General features: G+C 59.7%; 1 protein-coding gene across 3 annotated transcripts in view; it reads right to left on the bottom strand.

Annotated features, from left to right (window-relative positions):
* Positions 1–1,036, bottom strand: part of DOCK1 (dedicator of cytokinesis 1) — a 341,306-nt gene extending 340,270 nt beyond the window's left edge. For all 3 annotated transcript variants that reach the window (XM_028512883.2, XM_036027442.1, XM_036027443.1), the window contains exon 1: positions 863–1,036. In XM_028512883.2, coding sequence (XP_028368684.1) covers positions 863–908 — 46 coding nt within the window. In that variant the 5' untranslated portion in view covers positions 909–1,036. The remainder of the gene's footprint in view (positions 1–862) is intronic.
* Between the last annotated feature and the right edge of the window lie 12,268 nt (positions 1,037–13,304).

Genomic DNA, 13,304 nt, shown 5'->3' with positions numbered 1-13,304 from the left:
CACAGGGCCCGGTCTGTTCGTCTTGCGGCGGAGAAAAGCATCGCCCTCCGGCACGAACTCCGGGGTCCAAAATGCACGCTTGCAACAGACTCCCCCGCTACCCTCCTCAGGAAATGACAAAGCGCGGCGGAGCCGCCAAAACAGGTCCCGCCCTTCCCAACCCGCTCCCCCCGGGTCCCGGGGACACAGGAGCGCCTGGCCGCTTCTCCGCGAGGGTCCCGCGCGGTCCAGGCGGAGCCACCCAGTGGCGGGCGGCGGCGCGATCTGATGGGCCCGCCCGCCCGGGTCGCGCAAGCCACTTCCCACTGGGGAACAGCACAAGTGTTCGCTTTGATCGCGGCAACTTGAAACTGTCCTCCAGGGGCCCCAGACGGCGAACACAACTCCATCCGAACAGCCGAGAGGCGCGCAGACAATGACCCGGGCTTCACGGCCCGGCCCAGCCAAACGCAGGCTTCGCCGGGGGCGGCGCGGGACCAACGAGTTAAGGGGGCGGTCCCGGGCGGCTGGAAGGCTCCGCCGCCGGGGTGCTCGCCCGAGAACTGGATGTCGGACGGGGATACCCGGGAAGTGACACAACCCGCCCCCGACCCCGCGTGTCCCCAGCCCGGCCCGCCAGGAGTCTCGCGGGGGCGCGGGGAGGGGCGCGGGGACGGCGCGCGCCTCGGGAACGGAGTGGGCAGTGCCCCGCGCCCGGGTGCGCCGGCGCCGGGGCGGGCGAGGCGGACACGCTGCCTCCCGCCCGCGCCCCCCCCCTCCCCGCGCCCGCGTCCCGCGGAGTCCCGCCGGGTCCCCCGCCCGGGAGCGCCGCGCCGCCGGGGGAAGTGGGCGCGAGCGGCGGGGCAGGTCGGCGCGTGCTCACCCACGCCGTATTTCTCCTCGCGCTTGGTGGGCACCCAGCGCGTCATGGCGCCGCGCGGGCCGCGCGCCCCAGGCCGCCGGGACCGCCGCCGCCGCTGCTCGGGCAGGAAACTCGGCGCCTAGGCCGCCATTTTCCATTCCTTTCGGGCCGCGGCAGGATGGGGAGGAAAAAGTTTGCGGCGGAGGCGGTGTCATGTGGGACGGGGCGGGCGGAGCGTCGCGGGCCGGATGGGAAAGGCCGGGAGCGCCGGCGAGAGGCGGGACGGCCCGGGGCTGCGCGCCCGCCCTCGCGCCGGGACCCTGGCCGCGGAGCTCCGCGCCGCCGCCGCCGCCCGCGACTTTGGAACAACTACCCCTGCCCGGGGGGACCCCGCCGTATCACCGCACGCCCCCATCCTGTTCCTCCACATTCACTGCCCACGGACGCCCCACAAAGGAGCTCCCCAGCACCCCGCAGGGGCGTCTTCTTTTCATGCTCAGCGGAGGTTCCCCTGGCTGCAGTGAACCCTTCTGGGGACTGGATGTGGGGCAGGGAGAGGGCTAAGCCCGCGGGGGGAGGGGCAGGGGCATTCTAGGCGACTTTTGAAGCATGCGGTTTGCTGGGCAAGGAGTTAGACCGGTGCCCCGGAGTATAATGTCCCCAACCCAGGCTCAGCCTTGGTGGAAGGCGAGCCCAGGAGGTCCCCTGGAAGGAGCCTTCCGCAGCATGTGGTTCATTCATGTGACAAACACTAACTGAGCACCGACCCAGTGCCTGGGTGTGCCAGGGGCACCAAACTAGCCAGGCTAGGGGCTGGGGAGGGAACAACAGGTGGGTTGGCTCTCAGTGTTTGGGCGGGACACCTGTGTAGTTGGCTTCGGCGCTGGCCAGACAGTGCTGTGCAGGGAGGCAACCCTTGCTGGAGCGTTGAACAGCAACCCACGGAGGCCAGGCGGGAGGGGCAGGCTAAGGGCGGGAGACCTCAGCCTCCTTGTGTTTGCAGAACCTCTGGGGTGTGAAGGGTAGGGAGAGAGGAAGAAGGGAAAGGGGCAGGCGGGGAAAGGGAGCTTCCGGCCAGGCCAGGCCAGGCCAGGCCAGGCCTAGCGCAGGCTGCAGGCCCCTGAGGAATCTGGTCTTCTCCTAGGAGGTCAGCTCTCAGCCCTTCCTGGTTTTCACACCAGTAAAAGTCAGGGCTTCAGATTCCTCCAAGGCAAAACTCAAAACAACAGTCACACCTATTTACGTTTACCATAGTCTTTTTTTAAAGATTTTATTTATTTACTTATAGAGAGGGAAGGGAGGGGGAGGGAGAGGGAGAAACATCAATGTGCGGTTGCTGGGGGTCATGGCCTGCAACCCAGGCATGTGCCCTGACTGGGAATCGAACCTGCAACACTTTGGTTCGCAGCCCACGCTCCATCCACTGAGCTACGCCAGCCAGGGCACATTTACCATAGTCTTGAGAAAGAATAGAGAGGGGAAAGGAGTCAGTCCCAGAGTGAAGGCAGCCCATTAAATGGGGTCAGTTCGGTTCCAGGGAACATTAACTGTCTTCTCTCTCCTGATCCCGAGAGCCAGTGACGATGGCAGTAGGCCTTCAAGGATTGGGGGACAGAAGGCAAAAGAGACGAAGGGCCCCATGGAGTAGGGACAGTGTCGGGTGGTGGGAGCTGGGGAGGCGGCCGGTAGGGCCCAGGAAGAGCCAAGTGAGCCCCCATTCTGCTGCAGAGAATGCCCATCGCCCGGACAACCTGCAACTTGACGGCTGGTGGTGAGGCAGCCACAGAGTCGTCTCGAGTGACAGACCTGGCCTTACTGATAAGGAACTTAAGCCCGACGGAGGGAGGGGCCTGGGCTGCAGCCACAGGCACTGAGAGTCTTCCGTGGGCATGTGAAACCCCAGAGGCTCACAGCCGGATGACCCCCTGGAGGTCAAGCAGCTGCAAAAGTGCCGTGCAGAAGCAGGGCGCTCCGCAGCAATGGCCCGGCGGCCCGACCTCCTCTCGGCAGGTTGGGGCCGGGCTTTAGGGACGAGCAGACACCAGCTGGGTGCACGGCTGCAGGAGCCGCGTGTGCCAAGGCCCTGGGGTGGGAACGACACAGACCTTCAAGAGCGGAAAGGCGGGCGTGGCTAAAGCACAGGGCACGGCGGGAACGGGGCGCAAACCCAGCCTGCAGCAGGCGGCCTTCTGGGCCCTCCTGGGGATTCAGAGTCCGCGAAGAAACCCTGGAAAACAAATGTCGGTTATACTCGCCTCCTCTGTCATGCCCACTTTCAACTCTGGCCGCGTGGCTATGCCACCACACAAGGGTTCACTGCCAGGCGTGCAATGAAGCCGATACTATGACACCGGGTTTTTGGAAAAGAAAGAGCGATTTAATGAATGCTAAATCGGCTCGCGGGTGCCACGGCTCGAATCTCTCCCACTCGGGGTTCAGAGCAGGTTTTCGGGGCTCGGGGGAACAGGCTTTCACTGGAGGACCTTGGGAGTTGGCCGTTTAACCTGAGAGGCTTCAGCACTGCAACTCCCGGGACAGGGCACGCTCCCCTCCGAAAAGGTTCCGGCGTGTTCCAGTTCCGGTTCCGTCCCGGGCCTTTGGTTCCGGGTGCCGCTGGGGGCCGAAGTTGTCTGCTCTGCGCATGCTCGGGCGGCCGGACCTGCGGTTTCGGGCTGGTGTCTCTGCAAGGCTTTTCAGGAACTTCTTAGACTCGGGGCAGGACCCTTCGGAGCCGGTGCCGCGTTACCGCCGCGCAGCGGGAGGGTGCGCGCTGCCGTGGAAGGGCACACGCCGGGGTTGTGGGCCAGGTCCCGGGTTGGGGGCGTGGGAGAGGCAGCCTACTGATGGATGTTTCACGAATCCATGTATCTCGCCCTCTCTTTCTCCCTCCCTTCTCCTCTCTCTGAAAATAAATAAAACCCAAATAATAATAATAATGGTAGCAGAGCTTAACAGGGGTGGGGGCTTCAGGAAAAACGACAATTCTCTGATCTCGGGCAGTGCAGGCCTAAGATCTCTGAAAGACGGGAAATGAATGAGGTGAGCCCTCTGCTCGGCTGCCCAGCTGGCTTCCCGGCGGTGGTGTCTGGGCTGCAACACGGGAAGAAGAGCTCGCCTGGGCCCAGGGTCCCACGGAGCGGGAACAGGGATGGAGTTCAGAGAAGCCGAGGCTGCCAGGGCCGGCAGGTAGAGAGAAGCCGGGAGGAGGGGCCGCCCACACCGGGAAGGCGCCGGGGACCCGCAGGGGTCTGCACGGAGTCTCTGATCTAGACCCGGGCACGGGGGAGGGAAGCGAGGTGAGTCCGGGTCAGCGCCCACCTGCGAAAGGCCCGCTGGGGGCTGGCTGCAAAAAGGACCCCAGAAAGTATGGACCCCAAATAAGCCCCAGAGCTTACACAGTAACGTTCCCTCCCACCTGCCCAGGTGGGACAGGAGGAAGTCTTCCCAAGGCTCCTACCTTCCTCAGGGGGTTCCGTGCGTTCTAAACTGAAGGCTGCTCTGGTCAGTGGTAAAGCGAAAAAGCAAGCTCAGAACCAAACGGCCGAGCCACTCAGCCCGCCAGGACAGGGCGTGGCGCCGTGTAAAAGAAGACAGCGAATCCGGCGCCCACTGTGTGAAGTTGCTGAGTCTGGCATCCAAGCCAAAAGACAGCCCGTGGCCGGCGGTCAAATCCAGACACAGAACAGACAGGGATGGCGGAATGTGCAGACAGGACTGCGTCATCCCTGTGCTCCCTGTGCCCCAAGACGTGGGAGAGAACATGGAGAGAAAGAGGGGAGAAATGGGGTCCCGGATGTCAGGGTTCTGTTCATGCCTGGGGCCGTTCCTGCAGTGGAAGAGGGGCTGGTGCAGGGTGTCGCCAAGTGGCCTCCTTCCATCTGGGAAATGCTGGGATTCTCACCTCCTCCTCCCCTCACACTTGCTCAGACGAGGCCTTCCAGTGTCTGGTTCTGCACGCGCTTACTGCTGTGCACACGGGCACAGGGCCACCTTGGCCGTGGGACGCGGTCGTCAGGAATCCGGGCAGGCACCTGCTGGATTTGTCTGTCCCCGTCCATGACCCCTTCTCTCTTTAGACATCACCATGCCAGTTGTCATTTGGGGATCCACTCTTATGTGCTGAATCGTGACCCCCCAAAATTCATGTGTCAAACACTAACCCCGAGGACCTCACAATGTGACTGTATTTGGAAATAGGACCTTTAAGGAGGGATTAGGTTAAAATGCGGCCTTTGGGGTGGGCCCTGATCCCATCTGACCGGGGTCCTCCCAAGAGGAGGAAGCTCGGGCACACAAGGAGACACTGAGGATGAGTGCACACAGGAAAGACCGTGTGAGGACACAGCCACGTGGCGGCCATGAAGAGAAGCCTCGGGGAGAAACCAACCACTGATACCTTGAACTCAGGCACACTGGGAGGTGTCCATCTCTCCTCCCTGGCTTCTAACAGTCCCCACAAGGGAGCTGCTGGGGTCCCCTGCTGCCATGCAGCCTGTCCCAGAGCCCCCTCACAAGCCAGGCACAGGGTGGGGGCCACAGCAGCACTGCAGGCTGGCCCTGCTCCAGGGTCTTGCTGTTGCCATCGGAAGGTTCCAGCTGCAGAAGCGGCACTTCCTCTTCTGAGCCTCCCAGCTGGGCCCTTGGCCCCGAGGTTCCTCCTCAGCCCCCGAGGAAGGTCTGGGTAAATGCCAGCCAGCCTGTGAAGGGCCGCTGTGGGCGGGCTCCGTCCAGCGTAATTACAGCTGGCCCACTGAGAATGCACTCACAGGTACGCCGAGACCTCTCTTCTTCACCTGCCCTGCGGGCACCCCGCCTCCCAGGTGACAACACGGGGCTCCTGAAGGCCCTCTGTGCGAGTTCCCAGCTGGAGAGCAAGAGGCTGGGTTGGACCCCATGCTGCAGAGGGACCACCACGCACAGACGCTGGGAGACGACAGCTTCTGAATGCCGAGGAGGGACGCCTCAGGAGAAAGCGGCCCTGCGGGCACCTGGGTGTCTCCGGTTAGGGGGAAGCCAGAGGGTGGTGGCAGGGTGTGATGAAAACCACACAGGAAAGGAGAACTGGCCGATGAGTTTATTTAAAAATGACCAGACCACCATTCAGTGATGGCGAAAAGGATTCAGCCAAGGACAGTGGGAAACCATCGTTGGAAAGCTGATGTTAATACCCTGCCTGACTTGAAACTGCAAATAAACCATAATCGCGTTGTCTTCGCACAGCAAAAAAAGTGGAAGAAGGCACGGTGAAAGCGTCTGATCATTTGAGAGCCGCAGCGCGCCCCTTGGGGCTGTGCCTCACACCCAGGTCCCCGCCTTAAGGGAGCTCGGGCTGTGGGGAGGGTCCCGTCGTGCTGCTTATGGTGAGGATGTCCATGCATGTGGAGATGTGACTTGTTTAGCTTTTCTTCTGTTCGAGACATGTCGGGTGCGGGCAGGCCCCTGCCTCTCCCCTGTTCCCTCGGACTCCCATTTGGGCAGGAAGAGTCGGACCTCTGGAGAGGACAGCCGGGCGACCTGGGCAGTGGGTGGGCCGGGGCCCGTGTCCAACGGCGCTGACTGGCTTCCTGCCCCTTCCCTGGCCCTCCTCTGGCCCGCCTGCAGCCGTCTGGGTGGCTCCCCCCTCACAGGCCTCCCCTCTGCTCTGTTCGACATTGACCTTCGTTGACTCAGCTTCACACGGTGCTGAAAGTGTCCTTCAGAGCTTCAGCCGCAGCTCTCATTCACACAGAGAGTGGACCCTTCTGTGACCGGCTGGGTTGTGTGTGTGTGTGTGTGTGTGTGTGTGTGTGGTCCTCTGTACAGAATCATTCAGCTTTTGTTCATTGCATTACTAGCTTTTGTAACTCAGCTGATTTCTTCTTAAATTGGTCTGTGGTCCTTGGCGGAAGAAAGGACGTCCTCTCTACCTTAGTCAGGCTGACCCATGCCTCAGAGCATCCCCCCCCCCGTGTGCTGGGGACATGATATGGTGTTGCCAAGAAGTTGACAGCAGGGCTGCCACACCCCCATCTACCCCGTGGTGGAGCCTGCGTGCATCTCGTCCTGAAATGCTGGCTGGAGGGCCGGGGGGGTGTTGAACCCAGTCCTTCCAATGTCGGGCCCCAGATTTCACCCACAGCCCAGCGATGAGGTGGGAGGACAGGTGTGGTCCTTCCGCCCCCGCCCCACAGAGGAGGGAGGCAGGGATGCCGGGGCACAGCCCAGGCCTCCAGACTCCAGCCCTCAGGGTCCGGTGCTCCCCAGACCTTGTGCCTCCGCAAATCCGCCACCCAACAACGCTCCCCTAGAACAGAAAGGATGCTCGCCGTCCAGACAGCGGCCCCCTTGGCCAGGCTCTTAGCCTGAGTGGGCACGCCTGAGCTCCTGCAGGGACGTCAGGCTGCAGGGGCGGGGCTTTGGCGTGAAGTTCAGATGGCCTGGAGGGATAGGAGGCTGAGCAGCCAGGTGGCTGGGCCCAGGGCCTCCCTGCCCGGAGATGCCTCCGGCCCAGGCTCTTTCTCCCAGCTCCCCACCCACTCCACAGGCACTGACCCCGCCCACCAGGCTCACCCGGCTGCTCGGAGGGCCTCCACCTGGCTACAGCCACAGCTGACCTTTCAGGTCCAGGCATAGGCCTAGCTTGCCCATGCCCCTGAATACACCTGAATCTTCCCAGGCCAGCACTCTACCTGTGCCACCTTTTCCCCTCTGGCCAATGTGCTGCCACCCCAGCAAGGGTCGAAGGTCAGCCAGGTAACCTCTACCACACTCCAGGCAGTCGGTCCCTCCCTCTGTGGTCCTCTCAGGAGCGCTTCCCTCGGAGACAGCAGTTACCTGGACTCACCTGGCCCCGTTATTACCTGTGCCTGCCCCCAGGCTGGGAGGGAGTCTGATGCATTTTCTCTACAGGGCACCCGAGCAGCGGCTAATGGAGAGAAAGGAGCACTGATTATACAGACAGACAGCCCTCGGCGAGCTCTCGCATTGTCTCCCCTAATTACAGCCTCCGGTTTGCAGGCAGCTGTGTGGGAAGCGCGTCGTGCACCCCGCTTGCAGCATGGCCAGTGCGCAGCACCCATCGGCCACTGTTAGCCGTGGAGTGGGCGCTGCAGGGGTGTCTGCCGATGGGTGGCTCCCCTCCCCTCCCCTGGGGAGCCACACCTGCAGGAGCCCTGTACAGGTGCAGGGTCCGAGGCAGATGAGCTCTTGTCCCCAGCCTGGGGACCAGGTGGTCTGGCCCACGTGACGGTGCACGAGTGACCATGGGAGACGGGACCAATCCCCATTAGTCCTTTTTTAAATCTCCCACAAGCCACCTGGACCTCAGCGTCAGGAAAGGCCCACCCCCAGACACTCTGCCCAGGAGAGGACCGGGGTGAGACCAGCAGACCTGCTCTCCGACAAGCCCTCTCCTCTTCCTCTCCACCCAGCACGAGCAGAAGAGAGCGGTGGGGGCGGGGCCGCCTCCAGCTGCAGGCAGGCACACCCACCCCGTCTCTGCTCGGCTGTGGCCCAAGGGCCAGGACCACAGGCAGCAAGGAAGCGGCTCCTGCAGGGGGCCCAGGAGCCCACGGGGCTCAGCTCAGGGTGGGAAGTGTGTGAGGCACACCTCCTGCCGGCCGGGCACCACTCGGGTCTGGGGACACACTGGTGGCAGAGAGTCGGGCTCCCCAAAAAGGCTCATGGGCCGGGCGGGGGAATGAGGAATCTGTCTGGTGAGCAGGCAGGGGCTCGGTTTCCACAGGGAGCGGCACGGGCGGGTGAGACCTGAGCTAGCCATTCCGCCGGACCCGAAGGGCAAGGCCGGGAAGGGGGGCTGGCCTGTAGGCAAAAGCAGAACTCACCCAAGGGCCGTTCTGGGCCCCGTGCCACCTGAAAACCTCTGGGGACCACACACCAGAAACTGTGCCTGAGCCCTCCTGGCCCCCGGCTCCCCCTCTAACTCAGCTGCAGGCGGGAGGCCAGGGAAGGTGGTGCTGGGGGGGGCGGGCACTGGGACGCTCCCGTCTGCCTCTGCTCCACTCCACCGCGTTCTGAGATACGAACACTCGTGGATTCTTCCGGGGAGGACCCGCCTGCTTTTATGACATTATAAACCTTCAGACCGTCGCCACTGTATCACAAGTGCAATGGACATAGCATTCCTATTCTAGGGGTGTTCAAAGACATTTTCATTTTCTGAGCTTGACTGTGTTATTATTATTAACCAGTGGGATAAAACTATTTTAAGAGAAGGTGCTCTTGTACTTGTATTTGGGGCATCCTCGATTTCTTCTTTTCTCTCCGCAGGTAGAGCTAGCAGTGGGGAAATTCTATGCACACGGCACCCCTCGGACGGGACTTCCTGAGGCCGTGAACCCCAGACTCGGGGCTCTCCCGCTGCCGGTGAGAGAGAGAGAGACCCGTGGAGGCGATGCCTTCGTCCTGCTGTCCAGCCGGTTTTCTTCTCCTTGAGCACCGCGCAGGGATGTCTTTGATTTCGGTGCCGGGATTAGGGCATCAGAGGTCAAGGCCAACGTTTCCCAAGGGTCTGGTTCTTGAGCAGAATCGGTCCTGTGCTCTCAGCCTGCCGTCCTCCAGCGGTGCGGCGGTCCGGACGAAGGCACGGTCCTGCCCAGACTCGGCGGGTTTTCTAGGGCGCACGTCCCGCTGCGTGGCTGATGCGGAGTTCAGAAGACTCAGCCCTCAGACCGGTTCCAGTCACGTGGACTCAGTGCCCGCCTTTCAGCCCGCTCTCATTTCAGCAGTTTGGCAGCTTGACCACAGTGACTCCATTTTGTGTCTCCCCCTCCCCCAGCACCCCGCCCAGGGGCACGGGAGGGAGCTTGGGCAGAGGCGCGGCATCCCTGCAGTGGCCTCCAGGCCCTCACCTGCTCGGCTTCGCTCCGGTGTCCGAGGCAGGGAGCCGTCCAGCCTGAACCCAGGCTGACCTGGATGACCTTCAGCGACCAACCGGGCTGCCCTTTTCTCAGGAAGTCACAGCGCCCCAGACTGTCGCTCTGTTCCTCTCCAGCAGATGATGGAGAAGTGTGTCTTGGTTCTATTGGGACAGGATGACGCAATCCTCTCCTGAAAGGAGCTTTGTGCGGGTGCGTTTTTCCACTCTGCGGACCGCAAGGGTCAGGCCCAGCCTCGCGGACCTCGGCTGGAGCACAGTTTTGGGTTCATTCTGGCCCCGGGTACGAGTTTCTAGAGAGGCTTTAAGCACGCCCTTGTCTTACAGAAGTAGTTACTTCATAACATATAGACAAGAACATGAGACAAAGCGGGCTGTAGCTTTCAGAAGGATATTGTTCTCGTGGGAGAAGCTTTTGCTTTTGCTTTTAAAAAGATTTTTATTGAAAAATAAATCACAAATACAGAAGACTCCACAAATCAAACATATGGCTCAGGGAATTATTTCAAGGCAAACGCTGTCACGGGATCCGGTTGAGAGACAGGACTTTGCCGGCCACCCCAGAAGCCCCTCCCAGGTCGCAAGCCCCTATTCCCATCACGGCCCCTCCCCCAGTCCCAGGAGCAACCGTTATCCTGACTCTTTTTTTTTAAAAAGAGATTTTATGTATTTCTAGAGAGAGGGGAAGGGAGGGGGAGAAGCATCGATGCTCATTGTGCAAGAGATACATTGGTCGGTTGCCTCTTGCACGCCCCGACCTGGGGACCTGACCCACCACCCAGGTACGTGCCCTGACTGGGAATCGAACTGGAGACCTTTCAGTTCTCGGGCCGGCACTGAATCCACTGAGCCACACCAGCCGGGGCTTGACTTCTATAGTAATAACGTCCTTGTGCTTTTCTAAATGGATTTTTATCTCTCAAACTCGCATCCCTGTCCACTATTAAAAGCAAACTGTTTTTCTGCTCACAACACTTCTGACACCACACGTGTGGATTTCTCACATCCAGGAATTCCCCCGTTCCCCAACCCCCCACCGGTGCGTCCGACAATTTGATTCGGGTTTGACACTAACTGCCCGGAGTTCCTGCCGGACCCCGCCAGGCAAGGGCTCAGCCCACAAGCCTGCCTCCTACCTTCAGACATCCATCACAGGTAATGGTTCCCTAGGCTGCCCGCACTTCTCTCCAACTCAGCTACCACTCAGGGGTTCCCATGAACCCCTCCTCAGATCAGCGTGCTTTATCGACGACTCAGAACTCGGGGACTCGCTCCGTGTGCTCTGACCTGTCTATTGCAAAGGCGGGGGGCAGAGACAGGGGACTGACTAGCCGGATGAGGAGGTGCAGACGGTAGGGTCTGGGAGGGTCCGCACCCAGGAGCCCCCGTGCCCTTGGAGCCTGGGGCCCATCTTCCTCCCGGCACGTGGGTGTGCCCACCAGCCCGGAAGCTCCCCAAACCCTGTCAGTCAGGGGTTGGGCAGAGGTTCTGTCTTGTAGGCAGGATTGATGAAATCGATGGCCACTGGGGATGAACTCAGTCTCCAGCCCCCTGCCCTCCCTGGAGATTGATGAAAGCTTCAACCTGCTGATCACGTGGCTGGTTTCTACGGCAACCAGCCCCCCCCCTCCTGAATCTGTCTAGAGACCCCTCAGCCAGGAGTCCTCATTAGCCTACCAAAGTGTCTCCCAGCACTCAGGAGATGCCAAAGGCCTTCTTAGCAGCTCTGTGCTGGGAACCGGGGGCAGAGACTGAGTATCTGTTTCTCATGATGTCATCACTCCAGGCTTCCATTTTCAAAACTTTACATTTGCCCCTCAGGTCTCTTGTAATCCTCCCATTCCTCGCCACCCCTTTTGCTTCCTATGGTTTACCTGGGGAGAGACCTCTGACCGATTTCCCACAGTCTGGACATCGCCGACTGCACTTAGGGTGACATCTAATCTGTCCCCGTAGTTCCTGAACCTTTACAGCGCCCGGCTCCGGGTGGGTCCCGTTGGCCAGACCACAGGGGCCCGCATAATGAGGCGCCTCTGTGATGTTAGCAGACCGCAGAGTCTCATGCCTTTATCTGCTGAGTTACCCGGGATAGCTAAGTGGTGACGTTCTAATTCCATTTTTTTTTCATCTCATTTTAAAGAGACACTAACTCCCCCTCGCCTGCCCTGGGTTCCTCAGCGGGGCAGTTCCCGTGGGAGGAAAGTGGGGTAGGGCCCGACGCGGTCCCTATGTGGGAGATGACTCTGGGAAGCTATGGGTTTGAGCATACGGGGCAGGTGTCAGACCGTTCGATTATGGTCATCGTCGAGGCTCACCGTTTCACCTTTGGTCTGAGGCAGGCACTTCGTCTTGGCTCCCGGGTCCTTTTGACACGACCCGGGTCACCTTTGGGGGCTTCTGTGCTACCGGTTGCTAAGAGATACTTCAGGTTCTCTGTGTTTTCTCCCCCAGACCTGGAAGCAGCCGTTGCTCCGAGAAGCACTGATTTTTTTTCCGCAAGAAACTGTATTTTGGATGATAGCCTGAACTCGAGGGATGCTCATTACTGTTGGGTTAGTTATTTCTTCCTCCGGCTTTGCGGCAACTTCGTGTGTGTGTGCCAGCAACAATTTTCATTTTTCCGTTGTCATTCAAGCTTTTCCAGTTTCACCGAGGTGTCATGGACAGGCGTCCCTGCACGCGATCAGGCACGCGGCACCAAGGGGTGATTGCCGTAATGCGTCTGGTTGACATCCGTCGTCTCACGGGCACGTAGAAAGAGATGGAAAAGGAAGAAAAGCTGTTTCCCTTGTAATGAGAACTCCTAGGATTTACTTTTAACAACTTTCCTATATGTCACACAGCGGTGGGGACTGGAGTTCACATGCGGTGGACTGCATCCCGAATACTTATTTATTTTTTAACTGGTAGTTTGTACCTGTTTAGCCCCTACTTATATGAACCACAAATATACAGGGGGGCCCCCCAAAAAACTAGAATTATCTTCTGGAGGGCGGGCCCCTCATAGTACAGGCTCCCCCAGGTAGGTGAGTGTTCTAGGAACCCGTCTGTATCAGTGCACCAGCTGGCGTTGTTGTGAGAGGCTGCATTCGGCTTCAGTAAATTTTTTTTGAAGATTCTTTCAACCCATTTGCCCATTTCACACTGTGTGATTGACGAATGCACCTGCCCAGGCCACACTGAGTGTTCAGTAGTTTTTGACCAAAAACAGCGTGAGCCCTGTGCCCCACCCTCCCCCACCCCGTCTCGTCCCGTGAGACTTTTTTTTTTGGTTCCCTGGATGAAAAAAGTCCTCAAAGGGAAATGTTTTGCTGATGGAAGAAAAAAAATGGCAGAAGCATGAAAAGGCATCAAAAGCAACGAGTTCAAAAACTATTTTGAGCCGTGGGGAAAAAAACGTTTCAGTAGGTGTATTGCATTCAATAAAGAGTACTTTAAAGTTGACTGACATTTAAACAATGTGTATAAATAAATTCCAACTTTTGGGGGGAGTCCCCCCTTACATATGAAAACAATCACTGTGGAAAAGATGTTTTTTCTTGAGTTCATGTTGCTCTTCTCTGGTTCTCCTGTACCATGAGGAATCCG

The sequence above is a fragment of the Phyllostomus discolor genome, chromosome 5 (assembly GCF_004126475.2).
Source record: "Phyllostomus discolor isolate MPI-MPIP mPhyDis1 chromosome 5, mPhyDis1.pri.v3, whole genome shotgun sequence".
NCBI classification, from domain to species: domain Eukaryota; kingdom Metazoa; phylum Chordata; class Mammalia; order Chiroptera; family Phyllostomidae; genus Phyllostomus; species Phyllostomus discolor.
Note: the sequence above shows the minus strand (reverse complement) of the source record. Positions and strands in the feature narration are given on the sequence as shown.